The sequence below is a fragment of the Staurois parvus genome, unplaced genomic scaffold (genome assembly GCF_062004578.1).
Source record: "Staurois parvus isolate SC_StPar_1 unplaced genomic scaffold, SC_StPar_1.0 ptg000690l, whole genome shotgun sequence".
In the NCBI taxonomy this organism is placed as follows: domain Eukaryota; kingdom Metazoa; phylum Chordata; class Amphibia; order Anura; family Ranidae; genus Staurois; species Staurois parvus.
Window position 1 is genome coordinate 303,464 of NW_028318486.1, and position 26,892 is coordinate 330,355.

At 42.4% G+C, this 26,892-nt stretch overlaps 1 protein-coding gene across 1 annotated transcript in view; it reads right to left on the reverse strand.

Annotated features, from left to right (window-relative positions):
* LOC149446779 (uncharacterized) overlaps positions 1-26,607 on the reverse strand; it is a 44,937-nt gene extending 18,330 nt beyond the window's left edge. Inside the window, exons 1-5 of the mRNA XM_089652706.1 lie at positions 26,556-26,607; positions 16,364-25,105; positions 9,357-9,408; positions 9,223-9,269; positions 4,058-4,176 (exon numbers count right to left, since the gene is read on the reverse strand). Of these exons, the coding sequence (XP_089508832.1) occupies positions 4,058-4,176; positions 9,223-9,269; positions 9,357-9,408; positions 16,364-25,105; positions 26,556-26,607 (9,012 nt within the window). The remainder of the gene's footprint in view (positions 1-4,057; positions 4,177-9,222; positions 9,270-9,356; positions 9,409-16,363; positions 25,106-26,555) is intronic.
* Between the last annotated feature and the right edge of the window lie 285 nt (positions 26,608-26,892).

A 26,892-nucleotide genomic window follows, 5' to 3' on the forward strand; every position in this document is an offset into this window, starting at 1 on the left:
GAATATGAAGAAGAAGAAAAAAAGAATTTCAGTCCGATATTATATTTGACATTTAAAAGTATAGCAACATTGTATCTATTTGTATCTGAATAGAAACATCTGTATCCGAAATGGATACAAATAGATACAATTTTGCAACTTTTTCTTATTATTTTTCATATTCTATTTCTTTTTTCTTCTTCATATTCTATTTCTTCTTTTTATTCATATGCTATTTCTTCTTCTTCTTCTGCATATTCTATATAATTGCTGGCTGTAGACGGGACGAAAATCAGCCGACTTTTTTTTACCAATGGTGGTAACGTCGGCTGATTGAACGACCGATTTTTCATTTTTCTAAAAAAAAATGGCCGGTTTCCTCCCCGTCTATGGCCTGCATAAGTGACCCTGTGTCGATTATTTTTCACTTTAACCCCTTCAGTACCGGCACTTTTACCCCCTTCCTGCCCAGGCCAATTTTCAGCTTTCAGAGCTGTCGCACTTTGAATGACAATTGCGCGGTCATGCCCAAACTACATTTTTATCATTTGTTTGCAACAAGTAGAGCCTTCTTTTGGCGGTATTTCATCACTACTGGGGTTTTAATTTTTTTGCTACATAAACAAAAAAAGACCAGAAATTGTGCAAAGAAACACATTTTTCTTCATTTCTATTATACAGTTTTGTAAATAAATAATTGTTCTTCATAAATTTAGGCCAGAATGCATTCTGCTCCCTTTATTTGCCGAAAATAACCCAGATCAGTGTTTATTACTTAGTCTGTAGGAAAGTTGTAGAGTCCACAAACTATGGAGGGGGGGGTGTCTCTTCCCTCCAATCAGCTCTCAGAACTCTTCTTACTGAGCTCTGCAGAGTGGAACTTCAGGTTCCCACCCCTGCTTTCTGACAGCTCAGACAAGCTAAATAAATTCTGCATTTTAAACAGATAGTAGAGAAGAGAAGACAACAGATAAACAGGTACAATGTATGAAGGAGGATTTGTTTCATCTCGGTGTATCACCTGATGATAGTCCCTTCACTGGGTATATGTAAGGGTTTACAACCGCTTTAAGCAAAATTCCAGATTAATTAAAAATTGTTCTTTTTATTGTTTCATCTTCCTAAATAATATACACGGCTCAAAAAACTCAAGGAAGACTTTTTACTCAGAGTATAGTATCAAGTCAATGAAACTCCAGGGCTATTGATCTGGTCTGGTAAGTAGCACAGGGCTTTGTTAATCACTTTCAGCTGCTTTGGTGTTAATGAAATCAGCAACAGGTGCACTGGACGGGCAACAATGAGATGACCCCCAAAACAGAAATGGTTTTACACTGACAATTTTTTCCCTACTCATCTTTTCGGACTGTTTTTCACTAGTTTTGCATTTGGCTAGGGTCAGTGTCACTACTGGTAGCATGAGGCGATCCCTGGACCCTACAGAGGTTGCACAGGCAGTCTAACTCCTCCAGGATGGCACATCAATACATGCCATTGCCAGCAGGGTTGCTATGTCTCCCAGCATAGTCTCACGAGTATGGAGGAGATTCCGGGAGACAGGCAGTTAATCTAGGAGAGCTGGACAGGGCCGTGGAAGGTCCTTAACCCATCAGCAGGACTGGTATTTGCTCCTTTGTGCAAGGAGGAACAGGATGAGCACTGCCAGAGCCCTACAAAATGACCTCCAGCAGGACACTGGTGTGAATGTCTCTGACCAAACAATCAGAAACAGACTTCCAGAGGGCCCGGCATCCTCTAGTGGGCCGTGTGCTCACTGCCTGGCACCATAGAGCTCGATTGGCATTCGCTATTCAACGCCAGAATTGGCAAGTCCACCACTGGCGCCCTGTGCTTTTCACAGATGAGAGCAGGTTCCCCCTGAGCACATGTGACAGATGTGAAAGGGTCTGGAGAAGCCGTGGAGAACGTTCTGCTGCCTGTAACATCGTTCATGATGACCAATTTGGTGGTGGGTCAGTGATGGTCTGGGGAGGCATATCCATGGAGGGACGCACAGACCTCTACAGGCTAGACAATGGCACCCTAACTGCCATTAGGTACGGGGATGAAATCCTTGGACCCCCATTGTCAGACCCTACGCTGGTGCAGTGGGTCCTGGGTTCCTCCTGGTGCAGTGGGTCCTGGGTTCCTCCTGGTGCAGTGGGTCCTGGGTTCCTCCTGGTGCATGACAGTGCCCAGCCTCATGTGGCAAGAGTATGTAGGCAGTTCCTGGAGGATGAAGGAATTGATACCACTGAATGGCCCCCACACTCAGCTGACCTAAATCCAATATAACACCTCTGGGATATCACGTTTCGGTCCATCCTACGCCGCCAGGTTGCACCTCAGACTGTCCAGGAGCTCAGTGATGGCCTGGTCCAGATCTGAGAGGAAACACCCCAGGACACCATCCATCTTGTCACCAGGAGCATGCCCCGACGTTGTCAGGCATTCATACAAACATGTGGGGGCCATACAAACTACCATTCTGAGTCGCTGCAATGAAACTTCAGCAAAATGGACTAGACTACTGCATGATTTTTTCACTTTGATTTTTGGGGTGTCTTTGAATCCAGTCCTCTGTAGGTCGATCATTTTCATTTCCATCAAACAATGGAACATCCTTACGTTCCTCACCCATCACCCATCCATGTCAGTATAGAGATCCAGCATGACATGTTTCTCCATTGAGATGTGATGTGTTTTCAAAGTCTTCCTTTCATTTTTTTGAGCCGTGTATATGACCAATTTTGACCTGATCACCATCATATGTACCACTGAATCAGAAGCGTAGCTGGCCGCAGTGTTTGTTATTAAAGTGATTGTAAAGGCTGAAGGTTTTTCACCATCTGTGTGCAGCATCCCCCCTCCCCGATACTTACCTGAGCCCCTTTTCGATCCAGAAATGTGCATGAGAGCCATGGCTCTCTGGGGACTCTCCCACTTCACTGGCTGAGACATTCAATCACAGCCAGTGAGCCAATGAGGAGAGAGAGGGGGGGCAGGGCCAAGCTGCAGCTTTGTGTGTGAATGGACATGCAGAGCAGCAGCTCAAGAGCAAGCCTGCTTGAGTGCCCTTATAGCAAGCTGCTTGCTGTGGGGGTACTTGGTTGGAAGGAGGGACCTGAAGCCTGAGGAGGAGGATCAGGGATGCTCTGTGCAATACCACTGCACAGAGCAGGTATGACATGTTTTTAATTTTTTTAAAGATGCCTTTATTTATTTCAGGTACTTATATAGCGCCGTCAATTTACACAGCACTTTACATATATATTGTACATTCACATCAGTCCCTAACCCTCAAGGTGCGTACAATCTAAGGTCCCTAACTCAAATTCACACATAGTAGGGCCAATTTAAAAAGGAAACAATTCACCTACCAGCATGTCTTTGGAGTGTGTGAGGAAACCAGAGTACCTGGAGGAAACCCACACAGGCACAGGGAGAACATGCAAACTCCAGCCAGGCAGGTGGTGCTGTGGATGGGATTCAAACCAATGACCCTACTACTGCCAGGTGGAACTGCTAACCACTTAGCCACTGTGCTGCCTTTAATATGACTTTAATTATAGGAAAGGTATCTGGGGGAAACCCACACAGGCACAGGGAGAACATGCAAACAGGTACTGCTGTGGTTAGGATTTGAACCAATGACCCTGGTACTGCCAGGTGGAAGTGCTAACCACTTAGCCACTATGCTGCCTTTTATTATACTTATAGGAAGGGTACCTGGAGGAAACACATGCAGGCATAGGGAGAACATGCAAACTCCAGGCAGGTGGTGCTGTAGTTGGGATTTTTTACCACTGTCCCTACTACTGCCAGGTGGAAGTGCTAACCACTTAGCCACTGTGCTGCCTTTAATATGACTTTAATTATAATTATAGGAAGGGTAGAACATAGTTGACCCAAAGAGGACTGTTGGGATATTTCCAAGCACAACCACATGACTTGGTCAGAAGCATTGCCATCACCTCTCAGATAAGCCCCATGAGGTCTACATCTTGTCCAGTGCAATATTTTTCCCAGGGAGCTAGCATAGTGTGGTCACCAAAACACAAAACAGTCCAAGACTCACCTCTGTGATCAGCCTGATAGCCAGCGTGTGATACTGAGCAGAGTCTGTGTTGGACAGATCTTTATGAAATACCTCGTTGGTAATCTTCAGATAAAAAATTGATGTCACTTTGACTTCCACTGAAAAAAAGAACAGTTAGAGGAATGTCAGAGTCTACAGAATGTCCTTCAGTTAGAGGAATGTCAGAGTCTACAGAATGTCCTTCAGTTAGAGGAATGTCAGAGTCTACAGAATGTCCTTCAATTCGAGGAATGTCAGAGCCTACAGAATGTCCTTCAATTCGAGGAATGTCAGAGTCTACAGAATGTCCTTCAGTTAGAGGAATGTCAGAGTCTACAGAATGTCCTTCAGTTAGAGGAATGTCAGAGTCGACAGAATGTCCTTCAGTTAGAGGAATGTCAGAGTCCACAGAATGTCCTTCAGTTAGAGGAATTTCAGAGCCTACAGAATGTTCTTCAGTTAGAGGAATGTCAGAGTCTACAGAATGTCCTTCAGTTAGAGGAATGTCAGAGTCTACAAAATGTCCTTCAGTTAGCGGAATGTCAGAGTCCACAGAATGTCCTTCAGTTAGAGGAATGTCAGAGTCTACAGAATGTCCTTCAATTCGAGGAATGTCAAAGTCTACAGAATGTCCTTCAATTCGAGAAATGTCAGAGTCTACTGAATGTCCTTCAATTCGAGGAATGTCAGAGTCTACTGAATGTCCTTCAGTTACAGGAATGTCAGAGTCTACAGAACGTCCTTCTGTTAGAGGAATGTCAGAGTCTACAGAATGCCCCTCAGTTAGAGGAATGTTAGAGTCCACAGAATGTCCTTCAGTTAGAGGAATATAAGAGTCTACAGAATGTCCTTCAGTTAGAGGAATGTCAGAGTCTACAGAATGTCCTTCAATTCGAGGAATGTCAGAGTCTACAGAATGTCCTTCAGTTAGAGGAATGTCAGAGTCTACAGAACGTCCTTCTGTTAGAGGAATGTCAGAGTCTACAGAATGTCCCTCAGTTAGAGGAATGTCAGAGTCTACAGAATGTCCTTCAGTTAGAGGAATGTCAGAGTCTACAGAACGTCCTTCTGTTAGAGGAATGTCAAAGTCTACAGAATGTCCTTCAGTTAGAGGAATGTCAGAGTCTACAGAATGTCCCTCAGTTAGAGGAATGTCAGAGTCTACAGAATGTCCTTCAGTTAGAGGAATGTCAGAGTCTACAGAATGTCCCTCAGTTAGAGGAATGTCAGAGTCTACAGAATGTCCCTCAGTTAGAGGAATGTCAGAGTCCACAGAAAGTCCTTCAGTTAGAGCAGTGTTTCTCAACTCCAGTCCTCATGGACCCCCAACAGGTCATGTTTTCAGGATTTCCCTCAGATGAAACAGCTGTGGTAATTACTAAGGCAGTGAAACTGATCAAATCACCTGTGCAAAATAATGGAAATCCTGAAAACATGACCTGTTGGGGGTCCATGAGGACTGGAGTTGAGAAACACTGAGTTAGAGGAATGTCAGAGTCTACAGAATGTCCTTCAGTTAGAGGAATGTCAGAGTCTACAGAATGTCCTTCAGTTAGGGGTATGTCAGAGCCTATAGAATGTCCTTCAATTCGAGGAATGTCAGAGTCTACAGAATGTCCTTTAATTAGAGGAATGTCAGAGTCTACAGAATGTCCTTCAGTTAGAGCAGTGTTTCTCAACTCCAGTCCTCATGGACCCCCAACAGGTCATGTTTTCAGGATTTCCATTATTTTGCACAGGTGATTTGATCAGTTTCACTGCCTTAGTAATTACCACAGCTGTTTCATCTGAGGGAAATCCTGAAAACATGACCTGTTGGGGGTCCATGAGGACTGGAGTTGAGAAACACTGAGTTAGAGGAATGTCGGAGTCAACAGAATGTCCTTCAGTTAGAGGAATGTCAGAACCTACAGAAAGTCCTTCAGTTAGAGGAATGTCAGAGCCTACAGAACGTCCTTCAGTTAGAGGAATGTCAGAGTCTACAGAATGCCCTTCAGTTAGAGGAATGTCAGAGTCTACAGAATGTCCTTCACCCCAGGTTCACACCAAAGTGTTTTCTGCAGCGATTTGCAGAAACGCAGTAATGTCCATTGAACATGGTTTCCTATGGGACATGTTCACATCTCATCGTTTTCACCCAGTGCGTTATTGGAAAAGGTTAGGGACTTTTTTGAACACATAACATTGTGTTTTTTGGTTTTATAGACTTCAACGGGAACGCTGCAGAAAAGTATGTATTGCGTTTTGCTATGTTTTACATTTAAAATCTGCCTAGCAACAAGAAAAGTTAAAACAAATGGAAAAACACCCACAAAACGCATAAAAATGCGGAAAAAATGCAATGTAGGAAAGCATCAAACGCAACCTGCCAAGGTGTGAACCTAGACTTACACCATATTTCTACAGTCATGCAGGACGATTATGTTAGCATGCTGGTTCTATAGACATACGTAGGACCAGCAACCATTCTCACATATATTGGTAATAGTAGTCTGCCCCTAGGGGGTGGTGTTGTGTTTGACGCCTCTATAATGTATTGTTCTTCTAAGGGAACTACATGGTGATGATGTCATTTCCTGTCTCTGTGGTCTTGTTGTTTCTAATAAAACAAGAAGAGCCCAGCCTTGTGCTCAGCTTCATCTTAAGTGGTCAGTCATATCTGAAACAGCTTTCCAACAGATCAAATCCACATTCAGGCAAATTTATAGATCTGGAGGAAAGGAAAAGTGAAGATGTTCGGGATGGACGAGACATGGGCAGAATGAAAAGAACTGCTTCCTTTCCGAAGGATTCAAGTTACTAATTTAGTTTGCATTCATAACAAAATTTGTTTAGTTTCTTTTAATTTATTTTATTTGTTTTAGACCGGATTCAATTTTTTCCAAGGTTTTCGAAGTATTAAATCGATCCACATTTATTGTGAAGAATAGCTGGTTCTATTCAAAATCTGAATATCTGAAGATGGATATATTCTTTCTATTCTATTCTTTTCTATTCTATTATTTTCTAATATATTCCTTTATTTTCTATTCAATTCTATTCTCTTATTTTTATTCTATTCTATCCTGTTTTACGCTATTCTATTTTTTTTATTACGAATTTAGAAGACTGCTATATTATTTCTATTTTATTCTATTCGAAATTCGAATTTCTGAAGACTATGTATAGCTAGATTCTTTCTATTCTATTTTATTTTATTTTATTATTTTCTATTCTATCCCTTGAATTTCTAATATTTTATTTTTTATTCTATTCTATCCTGTTTTAATTACTTTAATTCAAATTAGGAAGACTGCTATATTCTTTCTATTTTATTCTATTCTAATCTGATCTGTTCTATTGTTTTCTATTCTAGTCTATTCTATTCTTTTCTATTATATTCCTTTATTTTATATTCTATTCTTTTATTTTATATTCTATTCTGTTCTGTTTCATTCTATTATGTTCTATTATTTTATATTCTATTCCTTTATTTTCTATTCTATTCTTTTATTTCTATTCTATTCTATCCTGTTTTACTCTATTCTAATTTTTTTTAATTCAAATTTAGAAGACTGCTAGATTCTTTCTATTTGAAATTCAGAAGACAGCTATATGCTTTCTATTCTATTTTATTTTATTATTCTCTATTCTATCCTAATCTTTTATTTTCTATTCTATTCTATCCTGTTTTAATTACTTTAATTCATATTAGGAAGACTGCTATATTCTTTCTATTTTATTCTATTTGATCTATTCTATTTTTTCCTGTTCTATTCTTTTCTATTCTAGTCTATTCTATTCTTTTCTATTCCTTTATTTTCTATTCTGTTCTTTTATTTTCCATTCTATTCTATTCATTTTTAATGCTATTCTTTTTGAAATTCAAATTTGGGAAGATGGCTATTTTATTTCTATTTTATTCTATTCTGTTAGAATTCTATTTCATTATATTCTATTATTTCTATTCTATTCCTTTATTTTCTAATATATTTTTTTGTTTCTTTTATATTCTATGCTATTCTGTTTTATTCTATTCTTTTCAAATTCTTTTGAATTCCAAAAGTCTTTGAAGGAAATCTGCAATAGTCAGCAATATGTTTACATTTCAAATTCGTTGTAGAATTCGATTTTATTTTCTAATTTGTTTCAAGTTCGATTAAAATTCAGATCATTCGTTATTTCAGATGAAATTTTGTTTCATTATTTCAGATTTGTTTAAATTCGTTACTATTGCAATTCGGAAATTTGGATAATTTGTTATTTCGGATGAAATTTTGTTTTGTTATTTCGGATTTGTTTAAATTCGTTACTATTGCAATTCGGAAATTTGGATAAATCCGAATCTCCAAATAATGAAAATTTTGTCCAAATTTTAATTCGGAACACAATTAAATGCACATGTCTAGGGTGGACTTAAAGTGTATCTGAACCCAAAACTAAAATTTTAATACATTGGATCTTATCAGTCCTTAGTTTTCCTTTTTCCTTTGTTTTTTTTTCTAGTGATACTGCCAGTTCTTGTCCTAACACTTCCTATCGTAGGGTGCTAAGTCCCATATATTGTACTCTATCTAAGGAGGAGCCACGCTGTCACCCTAGCATGATCTCCTGATTCAGACTACAAACACTCCCCCCTTCATCCATATCCAGGGGCGGACTGACCATTTGGAAACTCGGGCACCGCCCAAGGGCCTGGGGTCAGTAGGGGGCCCCATGAGATGCCCCTGGTACCTTTTTCATAGGCTTTTTTGAGTTTGGGCAAGGACACAGGGGCCCCATGATCCCCTATTGCCCGGGGGCCCCATGAGTTGTCAGTCCGCCCCTGCCCATATCTATCACTTGGGGGAGTTGTTTTGTCGTTCACAGAAGATAACTGGTTAACTTGCACAGGACGTTATATAGACATGAGATTTCTGGCGAGAGCAACAGGATTTTTTCTGTACTTGCTGAAAATGTATTTAGCGAAAACAAAAGAAAATTAATGCAGTCACCACACACAAGGACTGGTGGGATCAATATTTTACTTTTTTTTGTTCTTAGATTTAGAAAAACTTTAAAGTAAACCTGTACTTTACCCATATATTGCATCACTGAAACATTAATCTGATATAGAACTCAAACGTTTGCGCATATTCCAAAACATAAATACTGAGGGAGAATGGCTGACGAGAAGATCCACCTACCTATACTGATGGTGGAGCGTGCGTACTGACACTTAGGGCCATAAAACATAGCTTGGCAGACACACGAGGTTCCATTGAACGTTCCACCATTCTGGCACAGTAATGTGGAATGTTCACAACGGGGGCCGGTAAAATTGGCCGGGCAGTCACACCGTGTTCCATTCAAGTGACCTCCATTTAAACAAGCTGAAATAGAAATAAAGAATAAAAATCCACCGAGGGAATTATGATAAAGGAATTGTAAGAAACATTAGCTCTATCTACACCAGCCTTTCTCAACCTTTTTACCCCAGAGGAACTCCTAAAATAATTGCCAGGTCTCATGGAACCCTTGTGAAAATTAATTATTTGGTGGTCAAGGAGAAGAATGTCCCTTGCATTGGTGACCCTTCTATTGATGGTCAAAGAGAAGAATGCCTTTTACATTGCTGGTCATTTGTAAGAAAGGCCCGTACATTAGTACCCCTTACACTGGTAATCAGTGGGATAAAAGCCCTTTACATTAGTGGTCAAGGAGAAAAATGTCCTCTACATTGGTGGTCAGTGGGAAGAAAGAACCTTACAATGGTGGCCAGTGGGAAGATTGCCCCTTACCTTGGTGGCCAATTGATAGAAAGGCCCATACATTAGTAATCAGTAGGAAGAATGAACCTTACATTGGTGGTCAGTGAGACATATACATCTTACATTGGCAGTTAGCCGGAAGAAAGTCCCTTACATTGGTGGTCAAGGAGAAAAATGCCCCTTACATTGGTGGTCAAGGAGAAAAATGCCCCTTACATTGGTGATCAGTGGGAAGAAAGAACTTTACAATGGTGGCCAGTGGGAAGATTGCCCCTTACCTTGGTGGCCAATTGATAGAAAGGCCCATACATTAGTAATCAGTAGGAAAAATGAACCTTACATTGGTGGTCAGTGAGACATTTACACCTTACATTGGCAGTCAGCCGGAAGAAAGCCCCTTGCATTGGTGGTCAAGGAGAAAAATGCCCTTTACATTGGTGATCAGTGGGAAGAAAGAACCATACATTGGTAGTCAGTGGGAAGAAAGCGCCTTACAGTGGTGGTCAAGGAGAAGGATACTGCCTATGCTGGTGGTCAGTGGGAAGAATACCCCTTACATTGGTAGTCAGTGGGAAGAAAGCACCTTACAGTGGTGGTCAAGGAGAAGAATACTGCCTATGCTTGTGGTCAGTGGGAAGAATGCCCCTTACATTGGTAGTTAGTGGGAAGAAAGCACCTTACAGTGGTGGTCAAGGAAAAGAATACTGCCTATGCTGGTGGTCAGTGGGAAAAATGCCCCTTACATTGGTAGTCAGTGGGAAGAAAGCACCTTACAGTGGTGGTCAAGGAGAAGAATACTGCCTATGTTGGTGGTCAGAGGGAAGAATACCCCTTACATTGGTAGTCAGTGGGAAGAAAGCACCTTACAGTGGTGTCAAGGAGAAGAATACTGCCTATGCTGGTGGTCAGTGGAAAAATGCCCCTTACGTTGGTGGTCAGTGCAGAGGTGTATTTAGGTTTTGTGTTGCCCTAAGCAACAAAAAAATCATCTGCCCTCACGGACACCGACCAACACCAAACCCCCTTTTCCCCCTCCCGTGGAGAGACCCTGACACTGACCAACAACACCCCTGTCCCCCACCTGGGAGAGCCTTCCACTACTTAGAGAGAAAGACACTCATCTTCATCTCTGGACATCCCCGGGAATGAGAGTCAAGAGTCAGGCTCTACATTCAACATCAAGCAGCCCGCAGCCTCTCTCGGATCCTACCTGGTTCTCTTGGCGCATGTGTCCCTTCTTTCATCCCTTCTTCCTGGGACAGGTGCTGCCCCCCTGAAAAATGCCGCCCTAGGCAAGTGCCTTGTTTGCCTTCTGGTAAATACACTCCTGGGTCAGTGGGAAGAATACTCGAGAGTTAGAAGAATAAGCTATAATATTTACCTTATTCCTCACTCCAGAAGGCTTGCTCTACAATGCAATGCAGGGCCAGCCGTAAAGCATTGTATGTGAGGGGATCAGGGGCCCACCCACATCCTGGGAGCATCAGAAAGCAAAGGACAGCATTAGCTGCTAGAGAGGCGGGAATAAGGTAACACTGCCTAATTTTCCACTCCTAGACTAAAAGAGCATTTAACCCTTACAATGAAAGGGGGTGAAGGGGAATGATTCCACTTACAATTTAAGCTCCTTTGAGGCCTGTAATAAAAAGCAATAACCAAACATGCAAAGAAAGAAATTAGATTTATGTGGGCATTGTGTCCACATACAGTGCACTGAGCGCCTCCACAATGCCATTTTTATGAGAAATGAAGTAATATACAAATTTTTGGGCCGTTTTAGAAAATCAAAGAGGCTTCAGAATAAAAATACAAAGATCATTTTACTAACATTAAATTTCAAAATGCTTTGCCTAGCAAATGTACTATCAATAGTTCAGTAAATGCGGAATTAAAGTAGAACTAAAGGCAAAAACGTTCTTTATCACTCAGGGTTAAAGTAAGGGAAGGTTAGAGGGTAAGAATACGGGAGGGTTATAACCCCTGTCAGTTTTTTTTTTCTATCTTTGTCCCATTCGGGAGATTTCCCTCCACGTCTTGTCCTGTAACCAAAATAGGAAGTGAGGGAATGTAGTGAAGAACAAAAAACAGAGCGCACCGACCTTGCGCATTACCTCAGTAAACAATCAGTGGATTTATTGATTTAGGAGATATACTCACAAAAGTAGTAATAAAACAGGCATGTGTAATCCAAAACTGAATCATACGATAAGGAGATACGTGCGAATCCCATCGGAAGGGGAGACTCTCAGAGTGACGTTGACGCGTTTCGAAGGGGAGTCCCTTCTTCGTCAGAGCTCTGATGAAGAAAGGACCTCCCTTCGTGCTTCCCCAGCTTCGTGTTAGAGCTGCACAGATCGGTCCTGGACGAACTTCCATACTCTCTAATAGCATTGGTCTATCGGCCCTCAACTGATTTGGGTCCCTGAGGTGTTGCAGCTAGGAAGTGAGGGAATTGTCAGGGATCCTGTCACTGTGCAGCCATGCGACGGCAACGGATCCCCCTGGGCCGTGGAGGTGCGAGTGCGCATGCGCAGGAGCACAGAGGTGCACGCATGTGCAGTAGCGTACACGTCACCGCTAGGCAGGCTATTTAAACATGCAGAACAGTAAAATCAATGCCTTCTGCTCTACAACAACTTATTACCTAATTCTGTTGCCTGTATCCTGATCTGACCTGACTAGAAAAATCTCCGCCTGCACCGACCTCGGCTATCCCTGACCATCCGCTTGCCTGCTCCCTTGTACTTGATCTGCTCGCTTAATACTGACCCGGCTTGTCTGACTCCTCTACACCTACTTACCTGTACCTGCACCTGGCTTGCATCCTGACGGCTGACATACTTACCCGCTGCTGCACCCACGGTCCTGCACCTGGCCTGCATCCTGGTCACAGCCATACTTACCTGCTGCTGCACCCACGGTCCTGCACCTGGCCTGCATCCTGGTCACTGCCATACCTGCCTGCTGCCATATCCACGCTCCGGTGTCCAGTCCAGTCTGCAGTCCAGTCCGCCATACCTGCCTGCTGCTGCACCTACTTTCCTGCATCCGCACCTGGCCTGCATCCGGATCTCCTGGGTCTCCAGCTACCTGCCGCCAGTTCCAGATCTACCCGACACTCGTGCTACTCCTGGCTCTACACCCTCTGTTCCCACTATCAGGGGCTCCAAGCGGGAGTCATAAGAGGACACCTTCTCTCCACGTCAGGCTCCCCAACCAGGTACGTGACAGGAGTCCCTGGCTGCTGCTATCCCCATTGGAAGAATCTCCTCTCTATTCCTGCTCTGGTGACAACCCAAAATTTGGTATTTTCCTTCAATTTCACGCTCAGTGATAACGGTAAACAGAACACAAAAAAGGTTTGCCTTTAGTTATACTTTAAACTGAATGTGATTTGCAGAGTCACTGGCTAAGATGGGTCATCTGTTCTTTGTTACGACCCTTAAGGCCTCAGCCCTTCTCACACACCAGGTTAATAAAAATGGAAAACAAACAACATACAAGAATTTCCTAATTTTCAATGACAACGCTATCTTGAATAGGCCACCAAGGCTTCAGGAAAGGTAAACTTGTATATTATCACATAGTAAAGATGGGTAATAAGGCAAATATGGAACATCAATGATTATGTTTACACTAGTCAACTCACCAAGCAATTGACAAAGAAGAGGGTGGGTTTTGCCTAAAAGTGCATTTGCCCCAAGTCAGCTTAAACAGTAGCAGTGCCACCATGATTGTCAGGCAGGCAGTAAAAGATTTTATCAAACACTAGTGTCGGGTGGAGCTTTGGCGTGTGACGTCATCAAGTTTTTTGGAGGGACGGTGGCCATTTTCCTGGTTGGAAACTTGATTCATATGTTGGTAACCAACCAAAACAATGTACGAGTAACTTGTAATTAAACAGGGTGATTTTATTACATAAGTACTACACTATGAGTGGCCTTGTTCTTTTATTCCTTATCTAAACATTGAATGGGAGTCTTCTTTTAGGACCATTTTCAGATCTTTAAAGGGAGGATTGATATCTATCTGGATGAGGATTGCTGGTTCCATTATCGACACGTATTCAACTGCCATCTGAGTTGCCTATATTGACAGGCGTGTTTCGGTCAGAATTTCTGGTAAGAGGCTAAACCATTCGGGTGTCCTGTGATGATGGATCGTGGGAAATACATTTGGGACTTTTTAACTGGAAGTTGTTCTGATTTATTGGACTTTATGTTTTTTTTATTAGTGCTGCAATTTTTATTTATTTACTATTATGTTTATTGCCTGATGTGCGAGCTGCTTTTCTATGTCATTTTTTAAGATTAGTTTATTTACCCAAGCGCAGGTTATTTGTATTTCACTAGAATTTTACTGCCAGTGAGTCCTAATGATGGCTTGCTTGGTCTAGACTGTGAGATGACTAGTGATAAACAGTATCAACAATATAAAACAGATGTAGAAGGGAGGGGACTAATGGTTTTAGCAAGAGGGGCAATCTCTATTTTTAATCTTCTGCCAGCTAGCTTTGGGGCCCTTTAGATTTAGATGACCGTTGGTGCACTTGCTGCTGTCTGTAAGTCCTGCAGGCAATAGAAGATTCAGCTCGAACAGGCTAACATAGCCCTTGCAAACCAGAGGGGTGTATGAAGGAACTGTAGTATGATTGAACCCCAGGCTTGCGATAATGAGAAGTCATTTTGGCCATAAAGACAATGACCGTACTCAGCTATGAGGTGATGGCCTACAGTGTACTGTGGGCTAGAGATAATGCAGATGGGCTGGTGGCCCACTCACCCACTCCTCATTGAGGCTACAAAGTCTCATGGTGGAAGGATCCCCTTCTTGCACTGGTCCCAATATGGCGGTGTTTAAACTGACGGTTCAGTTGGTCTGGTGGATGCACTGGTCTCACGGTAACAGCTTCGCTGTGCGTATAGTGGCAGTTCTGATCCCTGTAATCTCAGGCCTACCTCTAGGCTTAATCTCTTTCAGCCGGCTTGCTCAAAGCAGGTCTGGACACTCTGATCCCCACCGCCCAAAGGATGCAGGCTATTCCCCTGCAAATAATTTATACCCCCCCAGGCTCCTCCTGCAGCACACAGCTCCTTGGCACTTGTAGTTTTAAAACAGTCCTTGAATTCAACAGCTGCCACCTTGAACTACATCTTCCAGTTGTTCCAGTTGTTCCACATTAAGGCCTGAGTTTGAGGTGACTTGTCTCTCCCCCTGCTGGCCGGAGGAGATTGTATCTACAACTTTAACAAATCAGCAAAAAAGGCAGAAAGACAGATATATCTCCATAGTAAATTCTTTGTCTCGTACCATTGTAGCGTGGTACCTGATTACAAATATAGCATCCTCCTATATAGGTGCTAGGATTAGGTAAATTAAGTTCTGTCTCACTGTACCCAGTGGAGCTGCATTTTGTTGTTAGGTAAATTTAGTTTTGGCTCACTGTAATCAGTGCAGCTGTGTTTGATCATTCTGGTCTGTTCTGTGTTTCAGTGGCAGCAGGACTGACTGCTTCCCCCTGGTTGGCCAGACCTGTTCAGGAAGTTAGTGGGCAAGAAAAGTCTCAGCAACAGCTGAATATTTATGCAGCCCTGGCAAATCTCTGGGGAGAGGTGCCCAGATGGCAGCTGGGAGTGTGTATAAATACTCTGAGAGCTGGAGCAGAAGGGTCTTTTTTTCTGAGAAGGAGATCACAGACTGGAGGGGGAAGAGGCTGCTAGCTCCCTAGGCAATTCTGCCATGTGCCTACAGGTTATTGAGACCTCAGTGGAGGCCTACTTTGCTGGGAGTTTGCTAAAGCTGACTAAGGGGCTGTTGTCTGAGGATCTAGTCTGATACAGGGGAGGACTGACCATTCAGGCACTCAGGCACTGGGGTCAGTAGGGGGCCCCATGAAATGCCCCTGGTATATTTTATAGGCTTTTTTGTGTGTGCTTTGAGTGTGGGCAAGGACACAGGGGCCCCATGATCCCCTATTGCCCGGGGGCCCCATGAGTTGTCAGTCCGCCCCTGGTCTGATACCACAGGGTGAAAGTATCTGAAGGATATTTGAAGGAGGCAACCAATTTTCCAAGGACATTGGTGAGTACAGACTGGTGAGAGAGATCCTACAGACTGTGTAGTGTTGCCATCCCTCTTATGTTAGAGTTAGCAAGTTTAAAGGGAACACTGTGTCTGATGTCCTAAAGAGTTCAGCTACTTAATTCTTAGTGAAATGACTTTCCTTGGATGTCCAAAAAAGGATGATTAAACTCCTCAAGTTGCTACTATAAAGCTCAGGCCATCATTTACTTGTGCAAGGACTTGGCCTACAGTTTTAAAGGAGAAAATTGTGTGTCCTCAAATTGTTATTAAGGGTTATTGGAGTATCCTACCATTATCTACCACCTATCCAAGTTATCAATAAAGCATAAAACGCATACCCCTAAACTGGTTATTGAATCTGAAGTGATTGGAACCAACTACCTGGCTACAAGGAAATTACTGGGCAAAGGATCCTAGCATCTACTACGAGGTTTCTATGGAGGTAGCACTACACAAGTATACAGATTGTTATACTTCAGATTGTCATACTTACTTTCTGTTGTCTGGATTCCTTGACTTGTACGTGGCAGGGCTGTGGACTCTGTTGTCCTTGTGATCTCGGTACTCTGGCTTTCAGTTGTTATATGGGAAGATCCAGAAATTAAAGCTGAAGATGATTTTCCTGGTAGGGTGTGGAGAGTTTGCATGGTTCTACCTTCCACAGTTGAAGAATAGAATGCCCCTTGATTTTCAGTACTGCTAGAGCTCTCAGCTGCAGTGGTATCCATCCTTGTAGTAGCTTTGGAATTTTTAGTTGTAGGGTGGGTTGTCTTATTACTTACGGTGGTAGTAGATCTCTCTGTAGTTGAGTGGAATGTATTCTCACGTATGGTAGGATTAGATTTCTCAGTTGTGGTGTGGAAAATATTTTCACTTATAGTAGTAGATCTCTGATTAGTTTTGTGGAATGTATTTTTAGTTATGGTAGCAGATCTTTCAGTTGTGGTGTGGAATGTATTTTCATTTATGGTAGGAGTAGATATCTCAGCTGTAGTGTTGAATGTATTTTCATTTATGGTGGGAGTAGATCTCTCACTCGCGGAGTGGAATGTATTCTCACTTATGGTAGGTGTAGATCTCTCACTTGCAGTGTGGAATGTATTTTCGTGTATGGTAGACTTAGATCTTTCAATTGTAGTGGGGATTGTATGCTCACTTATGGTAGGATTAGATCTCTCAGTTGTAGGATGAAATGTTTTCTCACTTATGGTAGGTGTAGATCTTTCAGTTGTGGAGTGGAATGTATTCTTACTTATGATGGGAGTAGATCTCTCAACTGTAGTGTGGAATGTATGCTCACTTATGGAAGGAGTAGATCTCTCAGTTGTGGTGTGGAATGTATGCTCACTTATGGTTGGAGTAGATCTCTCAGTTGTGGTGTGGAATGTATGCTCACTTATGGTTGGAGTAGATCTCTCAGTTGTGGTGTGGAATGTATGCTCACTTATGGTTGGAGTAGATCTCTCAGTTGCAGTGTGGAATGTATTTTTATTTATGGTAGGTGTAGATCTCTGAGTAATAGAGTGGAACGTATTCTCGCTTATGGTAGGATTAGATTTTTCAGTTGTGGTGTAAAATGTATTCTCACTTATGGTAGTAGATCTCTCAGTCATAGTGTGGAATGTATTCTTACTAATGGTAGGTGAAGATCTCTGAGTAGAAGAGTGGAATGTATTCTCACTGATGATAGGAGTAGATATCGCAGTTGTGGTGTGGAATGTATTCGTACTTATGGGAGGAGTAGATCTCTCAGTCGTATTGTGGAATGTATTATCACTTATGGTATGACTAGATCTCTGAGTAGTAGAGTGGAATGTATTCTCGCTTATGGTGGGAGTAGATCTCTCAGTTGTGGAATGTAATGTACTCTCACTTATGGTGGGAGTAGATATCTCAGTTGAAGTGTGGAATGTATTCTCACTTATGGTAGGAGTAGATCTCTGAGGAGTAGAGTGGAATGTATTCTCGCTTATGGTAGGAGTAGATTTTTCAGTTGTGGTGTGAAATGTATGCTCACTCATGGTAGGAGTAGATATCTCAGTTGAAGTGTGGAATGTATTCTCACTTATTGTAGGTGTAGATCTCTGAGGAGTAGAGTGGAATGTATTCTCACTTATGGTAGAAGTAGATCTCTCAGTTGTATTGTGGAATGTATGCTCCCTTATGGTAGGAGTAGATCTCTCAGTTGTATTGTGGAATGTATGCTCACTTATGGTGGGAGTAGATATCTCAGTTGAAGTGTGGAATGTATTCTCACTTATGTTGGGAGTAGATATCTCAGTTGAAGTGTGGAATGTATTCTCACTTATGGTAGGTGTAGATCTCTGAGGAGTAGAGTGGAATGTATTCTCACTTATGGTGGGAGTAGATATCTCAGTTGAAGTGTGGAATGTATTCTCACTTATGGTGGGAGTAGATATCTCAGTTGAAGTGTGGAATGTATTCTCACTTATGGTAGGTGTAGATCTCTGAGGAGTAGAGTGGAATGTATTCTCGCTTATGGCAGAAGTAGATATTTCAGTTGTGGTGTGGAATGTATTCTTACTTATGGTAGGTGTAGATCTCTGAGGAGTAGAGTGGAATGTATTCTCGCTTATGGCAGAAGTAGATATCTCAGTTGTGGTGTGGAATGTATTCTTACTTATGGTAGGTGTAGATATCTGAATGGTAGAGTGAAATGTATTTTCACTTATGGTAGGAGTAGATCTCTCAGTCATAGTGTGGAATGTATTCTCGCTTATGGTAGGAGTAGATTTTTCAGTTGTGGTGTGAAATGTATTCTCACTTATGGTAGAAGTAGATCTCTCAATTGTATTGTGGAATGTATGCTCACTTATGGTGGGAGTAGATCTCTCAGTTGTATTGTGGAATGTATGTTCACTTATGGTGGGAGTAGATATCTCAGTTGTGGAATGTAATGTACTCTCACTTATGGTGGGAGTAGATATCTCAGTTGAAGTGTGGAACGTATTCTCACTTATGGTGGGAGTAGATCTCTCAGTTGTATTGTGGAATGTATGCTCACTTATGGTGGGAGTAGATATCTCAGTTGAAGTGTCGAATGTATTCTCACTTATGGTGGGAGTAGATGTCTCAATTGAAGTGTGGAATGTATTCTCACTTATCGTAGTTGTAGATCTCTGAGGAGTAGAGTGGAATGTATTCTCACTGATGATAGGAGTAGATATCTCAGTTGTGGTGTGGAATGTATTCTTACTTATGGTAGGTGTAGATCTCTGAATGGTAGAGTGGAATGTATTCTCACTTATGGGAGGAGTAGATCTCTCAGTTGTAGTGTGGAATGTATGCTCACTGATAGTGGGAGTAGAAATCTCAGTCATAGTGTGGAATGTATTCTCACTTATGGTAGGAGTAGATCTCTGTGTAATAGAGTGGAATGTATTCTCACTTATGGTAGGAGTAGATCTTTCAGTTAAGGTATGGAACATATTCTCACTTATGGTAGGAGTAGATCTCTCAGTTTTGTTGTGGAATGTATGCTCACTTATGGTGGGAGTAGATCTTTCAGTTGAGGTATGGGACATATTCTCACTTATGGTAGGAGTAGATCTTTCAGTTGAGGTATGGGACATATTCTCACTTATGGCAGGAGTAGATCTCTCAGTTTTGTTGTGGAATGTATGCTCACTGATGGTGGGAGTAGATTTTTCAGTTGAGGTATGGGACATATTCTCACTTATGGTGGGGGTAGATATTTCAGTTGAGGTATGGGACATATTTTCACTTATTGTAGGAGTAGATCTTTCAGTTGAAATGTGGAAGGTATTCTCACTTATAGTAGGAGTAGATATCTCAGTTGTAATGTGGAATGTATGCTCACTTATAGTGGGAGTGGATTTCTCAGTTGCGGAATGTAATGCACTCTCACTTATGGTGGGAGTAGATCTCTCAGTTGTGGAATGTAATGTATTCTCACTTATGGTGCGAGTCGATTTAGCAGATGAAGTGGAGAATGTATTCTCATTTATTGTGGGAGTAGATATCTCAATTGTTGGGTGGAATGGATGCTCACTCATGGTAGGATTAGATCTCTCAATTGAAGTGTAGAATGTTTTCTCACTTATGGTAGGGGTAAATATCTCAGTTGTAGTGTGCAATGTATTCTCACTTATGGTAGGGGTAGATATCTCAGTTGTAGTGTGCAATGTATTCTCACTTATGGTAGGTGAAGATCTCTGAGGAGTAGAGTGGAATGTATTCTCGCTTATGGTAGGAGTAGATTTTTCATTCGTGGTTTGAAATGTATGCTCATTTATGGTAGGAGGAGATCTCTGAGTATTAGAGTGGAATATATTCTCACTTATGGTAGGAGTAGAACTCTCAGTTGTGGAGTGTAATGTATTCTCACTTATGGCAGGAGAAGATCTCTCAGTCGTATTCTCGCTTATTGTTTTAGTAAATATCTCAGCTGCAGTGTTGAATGTATACTCACTTATGGTAGGTGTAGATCTCTGAATAGTAGAGTGTAATGTATTCTCACTTAGGGGAGGAGTAGGTATCTCAGTTGTAGTGTGGAATGTATTTTCACTTTTGGTAGGAGTAGATCTTTCAGTTATGGTGTGGAATGTATTCTCCCTTCTGGTGGGAGTAGACCTCTCAGTTGTGGTGTGGAATATATTCTCGCTTATGGTAGAAGTAGATCTTTCAGTTGCGGTGTGGAACATATTCTCACTTATGGTGGGAGCAGATCTTTCAGTTGAAGTGTGGAATATATTCTCACTTATGGTGGGAGTAGATCTCTGATTAGTAGAGTGAAATATCCTTTCACTTATGGTAGGAGTAGATATCTCAGTTGTAATGTGGAATGCATTCTCACTTATGGTAGGAGGAGCATTCTCAATTGTAGTGTAAAATGTATTCTCACTTGTGGTAGGTGTAGATCTCTGAGTAGTAGAGTGGAATATATTCTCATTCATGGTAGGAGTAGGTCCCTCAGTTATAGTGTGGTATGTATTCTCACTTATCGTAGGAGTAGATCTTTCAGTTTTGGTGTGGAATGTATTCCTACTTATGGTAGGAGTAGATCTCTCAGTTGTAGTATGGAATGTATTCTCAATTATGGTAGGAATAGATCTCTCAACTGTAGTGTGGAATGCATGCTCACTTATGGTGAGAGTAGATCTCTGAGTAGTAGAGTGGAATATGCTTTCACTTATGGTAGGAGAATATCTTTCAGTTGGGATGTGGAAGGTATGCTCACTTATGGTAGGAGTTGGTCTCTCAGTTGCGGTGTGGAATGTTTTCTCATTAATGGTAGCAGTAGATTTTTCAGTGGTGGTGTGGAACGTATTCTCATTTATGATAGGAGTAGATTTATCAGTTGTGGCATTTAATCCATTCTCACCTATGGTAGTAATGGATCTCTCAGTTGGGGTGTGGAAGGTATTCTCACTTATCGTAGGAGTAGATCTCTCATTTCCAGTCGGTAACGTTTTGTTGCTTATAGTAGGAGTAGAACTCTCAGATTTGGAGTGTAATATATTCTCACTCATGGTAGGAGCAGATCTCTCCTTTGTAGTGTGGGATGTATTTTCAGTTAGGGTAGAAGTAGATTTCCCAGTCGTAGAGTGGAATGTATTCTCACTTATAGCAGAAGGAGATCTCTCAGTTGCAGTGTGGAATGTATGTTTGTTTATGGTAGAATTATATCTCTCTGTTGCACTATGGAGTGTATTCTCACTTTTAGTAGAAGTAGATCTTTCAGTTGTAGTGTGGAATGTATGCTCACTTATGGTAGCAGAAGATCTCTCTGTTGTGGTGTGGAATGTATTCTCACTTATGGTAGTAGAAGTTCCCCCAGTTTCGGTGTTGTGTACTTTTTCAGATACAGAAAGAGTAGTTCCCCCAGTTTCAGTGTGAAATGTATTCTCAGGTACAGTTGGAGTAGGTCCCTCAGTTTTAGTGTGGTGTGTATTCTCTGGTACAGCTGGAGTAGATCCACCAATTTCAGTGTGGTGTGTATTCTCAGATACAGTTGGGGTAGATACCCCAGTTTCAGTGTGGTGTGTATTCTCCAGCACAGTTGTTGTAGGTCCCTCAAATTCAGAATGGTGTGTATTCTCTGATACAGTTGCAGTAATTTCACCAGTTTCATTATGGTAAGTATTCTCAGATACCGTTGCAGTAGTTTCCCCAACTTCAGTGCTGTGTGTATTTTTTGGGATTGTTGTAGTAGGTTCCTCTGATTCAGAATAATGTTTATTCTCTGATGCAGTTACCTCAATTTCAGAGTGGTGTGTATTCTCAAATAAAGTTCTAGCAGTTCCCCCAGTTTCAGTGTGGTGTACATTCTCAGATACAGTTGCAATAGTTCCGCCAGATTCATTTTGGTGTGGGTTCTCAAGCCCAGTTGGAGCAGGTCGCTCAGATTCAATGTATTGTGTTTTCTCAGATACAGTTGGAATAGTTCCCCTGGATTTACTGTGTTGTGTATTCTCTGATTCAGTTTGTGTAGTTCCTCCAGTTTCAGAGTGGTGTGTGTTCTCAAGCCCAGTTGGAGTAGGTCCCTCAGATTCAGTGTATTGTGTCTTCTCAGATACAGTTGGAATAGATTCCACAGTCTCAGTGGAATGTGTATTCTCAGGTAAAGTTGCAGTAGATCTCCCAGTTTCAGTGTAGTGTGTATTATCAGGTACAGTTGTAGTAGATCCACCAGACTCAATATAGTGTGTCTTCTCAGATACAGTTGGAGTTGATCTCCCATTCTCAGTGTAGTATGTATTCTCAGATATAGCTGGAGTAGATCCCTCAGTCTCGGTGTAGTATGTATTCTCAGATATAGCTGGAGTAGATCCCCCAGTCTCTGTGTAGTGTGTGTTCTCAGATACAGTTGGAGTAGATCCTCCAGTCTCAGTGTAATATGTATTCTCAGATTCATTTGGAGTAGATCCCCCAGTCTCAGTGTAGTATATATTCTCAGATACATTTGGAGTAGATCCCCCAGTATCAGTGTAGTGTGTATTCTCAGATACAGTTGGAGTAGATCCCCCAGTCGCAGTGTAGTATGTATTCTCAGATACATTTGGAGTAGATCCCCCAGTATAAGTGTAGTGTGTATTCTCATGTACAGTTGGAGTAGATCCCTCAGTCTCAGTGTATTTTGTATTCTCAGGTACAGTTGGATTAGATCCAATAGACTCAGAGTAGTGTGTATTCTCAGGTACAGTTGGAGTAGATCCCCCAGTATCAGTGGAGTGCGAATTCTCAGATACAGTTGGAGGAGACCTCCCCATCTCAGTGTAGTGTGTGTTCTCAGATACACTTGGAGCAGACCCCCCATTCCCAGTGTAGTATGTATTCTGAAATGCAGTTGGAGAAGATTCTCCAGTCTCAGTGTTGTATGTATTCTCAGATACAGTTGGAGTAGATCCCCCGGTTTCCATGTAGTGTGTGTTCTCAGATACAGTTGGAGTAGATCCCCCAGTCTCCATGTAGTGTGTGTTCTCAGATACAGTTGGAGGAGATCCCCCAGTCTCTGTGTAGTGTGTGTTCTCAGATACAGTTGGAGGAGATCCCCCAGTCTCTGTGTAGTGTGTGTTCTCAGATACAGTTGGAGTAGATCCCCCAGTCTCCATGTAGTGTGTGTTCTCAGATACAGCTGGAGTAGATCCCCCAGTCTCCGTGTAGTGTGTGTTCTCAGATACAGTTGGAGGAGATCCCCCATTCTCGGTGTAGTGTGTGTTCTCAGATACAGCTGGAGTAGATCCCCCAGTCTCCGTGTAGTGTGTGTTCCCATATAGAGCTGGAGTAGATCCCCCAGTCTCTGTGTAGTGTGTGTTCTCAGATACAGTTGGAGTAGATCCCCCAGTGTCCATGTAGTGTGTGTTCTCAGATACAGTTGGAGGAGATCCCCCAGTCTCCGTGTAGTGTGTGTTCTCAGATACAGTTGGAGGAGATCCCCCAGTCTCTGTGTAGTGTGTGTTCTTAGATACAGCTGGAGTAGATCCCCCAGTCTCCGTGTAGTGTGTGTTCTCAGATACAGCTGGAGTAGATCCCCCAGTCTCTGTGTAGTGTGTGTTCTTAGATACAGCTGGAGTAGATCCCCTAGTCTCCGTGTAGTGTGTGTTTTCAGATACAGTTGGAGGAGATCTCCCAGTCTCTGTGTAGTGTGTGTTCTCAGATACAGTTGGAGGAGTTACCCCAGTCTCTGTGTAGTGTGTGTTCTCAGATACAGTTGGAGGAGATCCCCCAGTCTCTGTGTAGTGTGTGTTCTCAGATACAGTTGGAGGAGATCCCCCAGTCTCCGTGTAGTGTGTGTTCTCAGATACAGTTGGAGTAGATCCCCCAGTCTCCGTGTAATGTGTGTTCTCAGATACAGTTGGAGGAGATCCCCCAGTCTCTGTGTAATGTGTGTTCTCAGATACAGTTGGAGGAGATCCCCCAGTCTCCGTGTAGTGTGTATTCTCAGATACAGTTGGAGGAGATCCCCCAGTCTCCGTGTAGTGTGTGTTCTCAGATACAGTTGGAGTAGATCCCCCAGTCTCCATGTAGTGTGTGTTCTCAGATACAGTTGGAGGAGATCCCCCAGTCTCCGTGTAGTGTGTGTTCTCAGATACAGTTGGAGGAGATCCCCCAGTCTCCGTGTAGTGTGTGTTCTCAGATACAGTTGGAGGAGATCCCCCAGTCTCCGTGTAGTGTGTATTCTCAGATACAGTTGGAGGAGATCCTCCAGTGTCCGTGTAGTGTGTGTTCTCAGATACAGTTGGAGGAGATCCCCCAGTCTCTGTGTAGTGTGTATTCTCAGATACAGTTGGAGTAGATCCCCCAGTCTCCGTGTAGTGTGTGTTCTCAGATACAGTTGGCGGAGATCCCCCAGTCTCCGTGTAGTGTGTGTTCTCAGATACAGTTGGAGGAGATCCCCCAGTCTCCGTGTAGTGTGTGTTCTCAGATACAGTTGGAGGAGATCCCCCAGTCTCCGTGTAGTGTGTGTTCTCAGATACAGTTGGAGGAGATCCCCCAGTCTCTGTGTAGTGTGTGTTCTCAGATACAGTTGGAGGAGATCCCCCAGTCTCTGTGTAGTGTGTGTTCTCAGATACAGTGGGAGTAGATGTCTCAGTTTCAGTTGTAGTAGTTGTAGTATTTATCATTAGTCCTGGCTGAGAAGTAGTGTTGCTATTTGTATTTCTTTTCTGGTGGTGTCTCGCTTTGTCCTCATGTCCTCTCCAAAGAAAATGTTCTGACATCCATATCCCTTTGTGTCCATCATTTCTGTTGGCTAGAAAGGAACACATAATCTTAAATTGGGATTATTTAAGGCTGATACAAACAAATAGTTAAATAAGCCATCACAATTTTGATGCACTTATTCCAGACTTGAAACTTTATCCCATCATAACATGTGCATTTTATTTGTATTATTAAGTGTTCTTGCATGGCAAGACCACTTACTGTTATCTCACATATATATTATTATTATAGCCAAATTTACCACCCTAACTCCTCCCACAGTTTTTACACTACATAGACCAGCAATGGGCAAACTACGGCCCGCTGGCCGTATGCGGCCCGGCGGACCTTTTAATCCGGCCCGCGGAGCGTGGCAAACATTGGCTGTCAGGATGTAGGCGGGGCAGCGTGACGAACTCCTCTCCTCTCACAGTCCGCCCTGAAGACCGGAACGGCGCGGGAACACGGCGAGAGGAACGCGCGGAGCAAAGGTAAGTGAATTGACACAATATGGGGAATGAATTACTATAGGGGGGAATGAATTACTATAGGGGGGATGAATTACTATATGGGGGATGAATTACTATATGGGGATGAATTACTATGAGGGATGAATTACTATGGGGGATGAATTACTATATGGGGGATGAATTACTATAGGGGGGATGAATTACTATATGGGGGATGAATTACTATGGGGGATGAATTACTATGGGGGATGAATTACTATATGGGGGATGAATTACTATATGGGGGGATGAATTACTATGGGGGATGAATTACTATAGGGGGGATGAATTACTATATGGGGGATGAATTACTATGGGGGATGAATTACTATATGGGGGATGAATTACTATGGGGGATGAATTACTATATGGGGGATGAATTACTATGGGGGATGAATTACTATATGGGGGATTAATTACTATGCTTACTATGGGGGAATATTACTATACTTACTATGGATGGCATGGTAGTGGCTGGGCCGGCCAGCAGCTAGTCCGGCCCCCGGGTCCAATATATGAACCCATTGCGGCCCTCAAGTCAAAAAGTTTTCCCACCCCTGACATAGACAGTAATATACCGAAACGTGCGGATTGTTCCCGATTGGTGTGCTATTACTTTGTGGAACGTTTTGCTGAATGGTTCACGAAATATTGCCGTTTTTGTGCTGAAGCTGGTCCCATAGGAATGAATGGCGGAATGTTCAAAACTAGAGTGGTAGCTGACAAAAGCTAGAGTAGGAGCTGAAAAATCAGGACATGATTTCTAAACTATAGAGAAAAAAGGTGCAGCGCTAATAGCAAAACATCATTATAAAACAAATTATAGGACTAGAACAAGTGAGGACATGAAGACATATATTCGTCATAAATGCGATATTCAATCAAATGTCCTAAAACATGCAATGAGGTGCAATGTGCCAATACTGCCAGGTCTCCTTTAAAAGGTGAATGATCTAAGGTGAGCAGGAAATAAATAAAGTGCGCACTCACCAGAAGTGCGTTTACAATACGCATAAAAGAAGTATCCTTTCTCCTGGTGCATCTAGGATCTCCCCATCTAGGTGAAGCTGCGTTCACTAAATCTCACCGGTCATCAATCCTGGTTCAATGGTGCATCCGACACTACTGCATCTCCAGAGTCCCTCCTTAAAACTTGGTGCTGTGAAAGGGTGGCGCTCATGGAGAGCCCAATAAGGGACATCACATAGCGTGATACTGCATAAACACTTTATTTGGAAAGTAACATCAATCAAAATAAGGTACTGACCGCAATCATATAATGGATGTCCAGGTGCTGTAGCCCCCCTAACGCGTTTCGTGCTGAGCA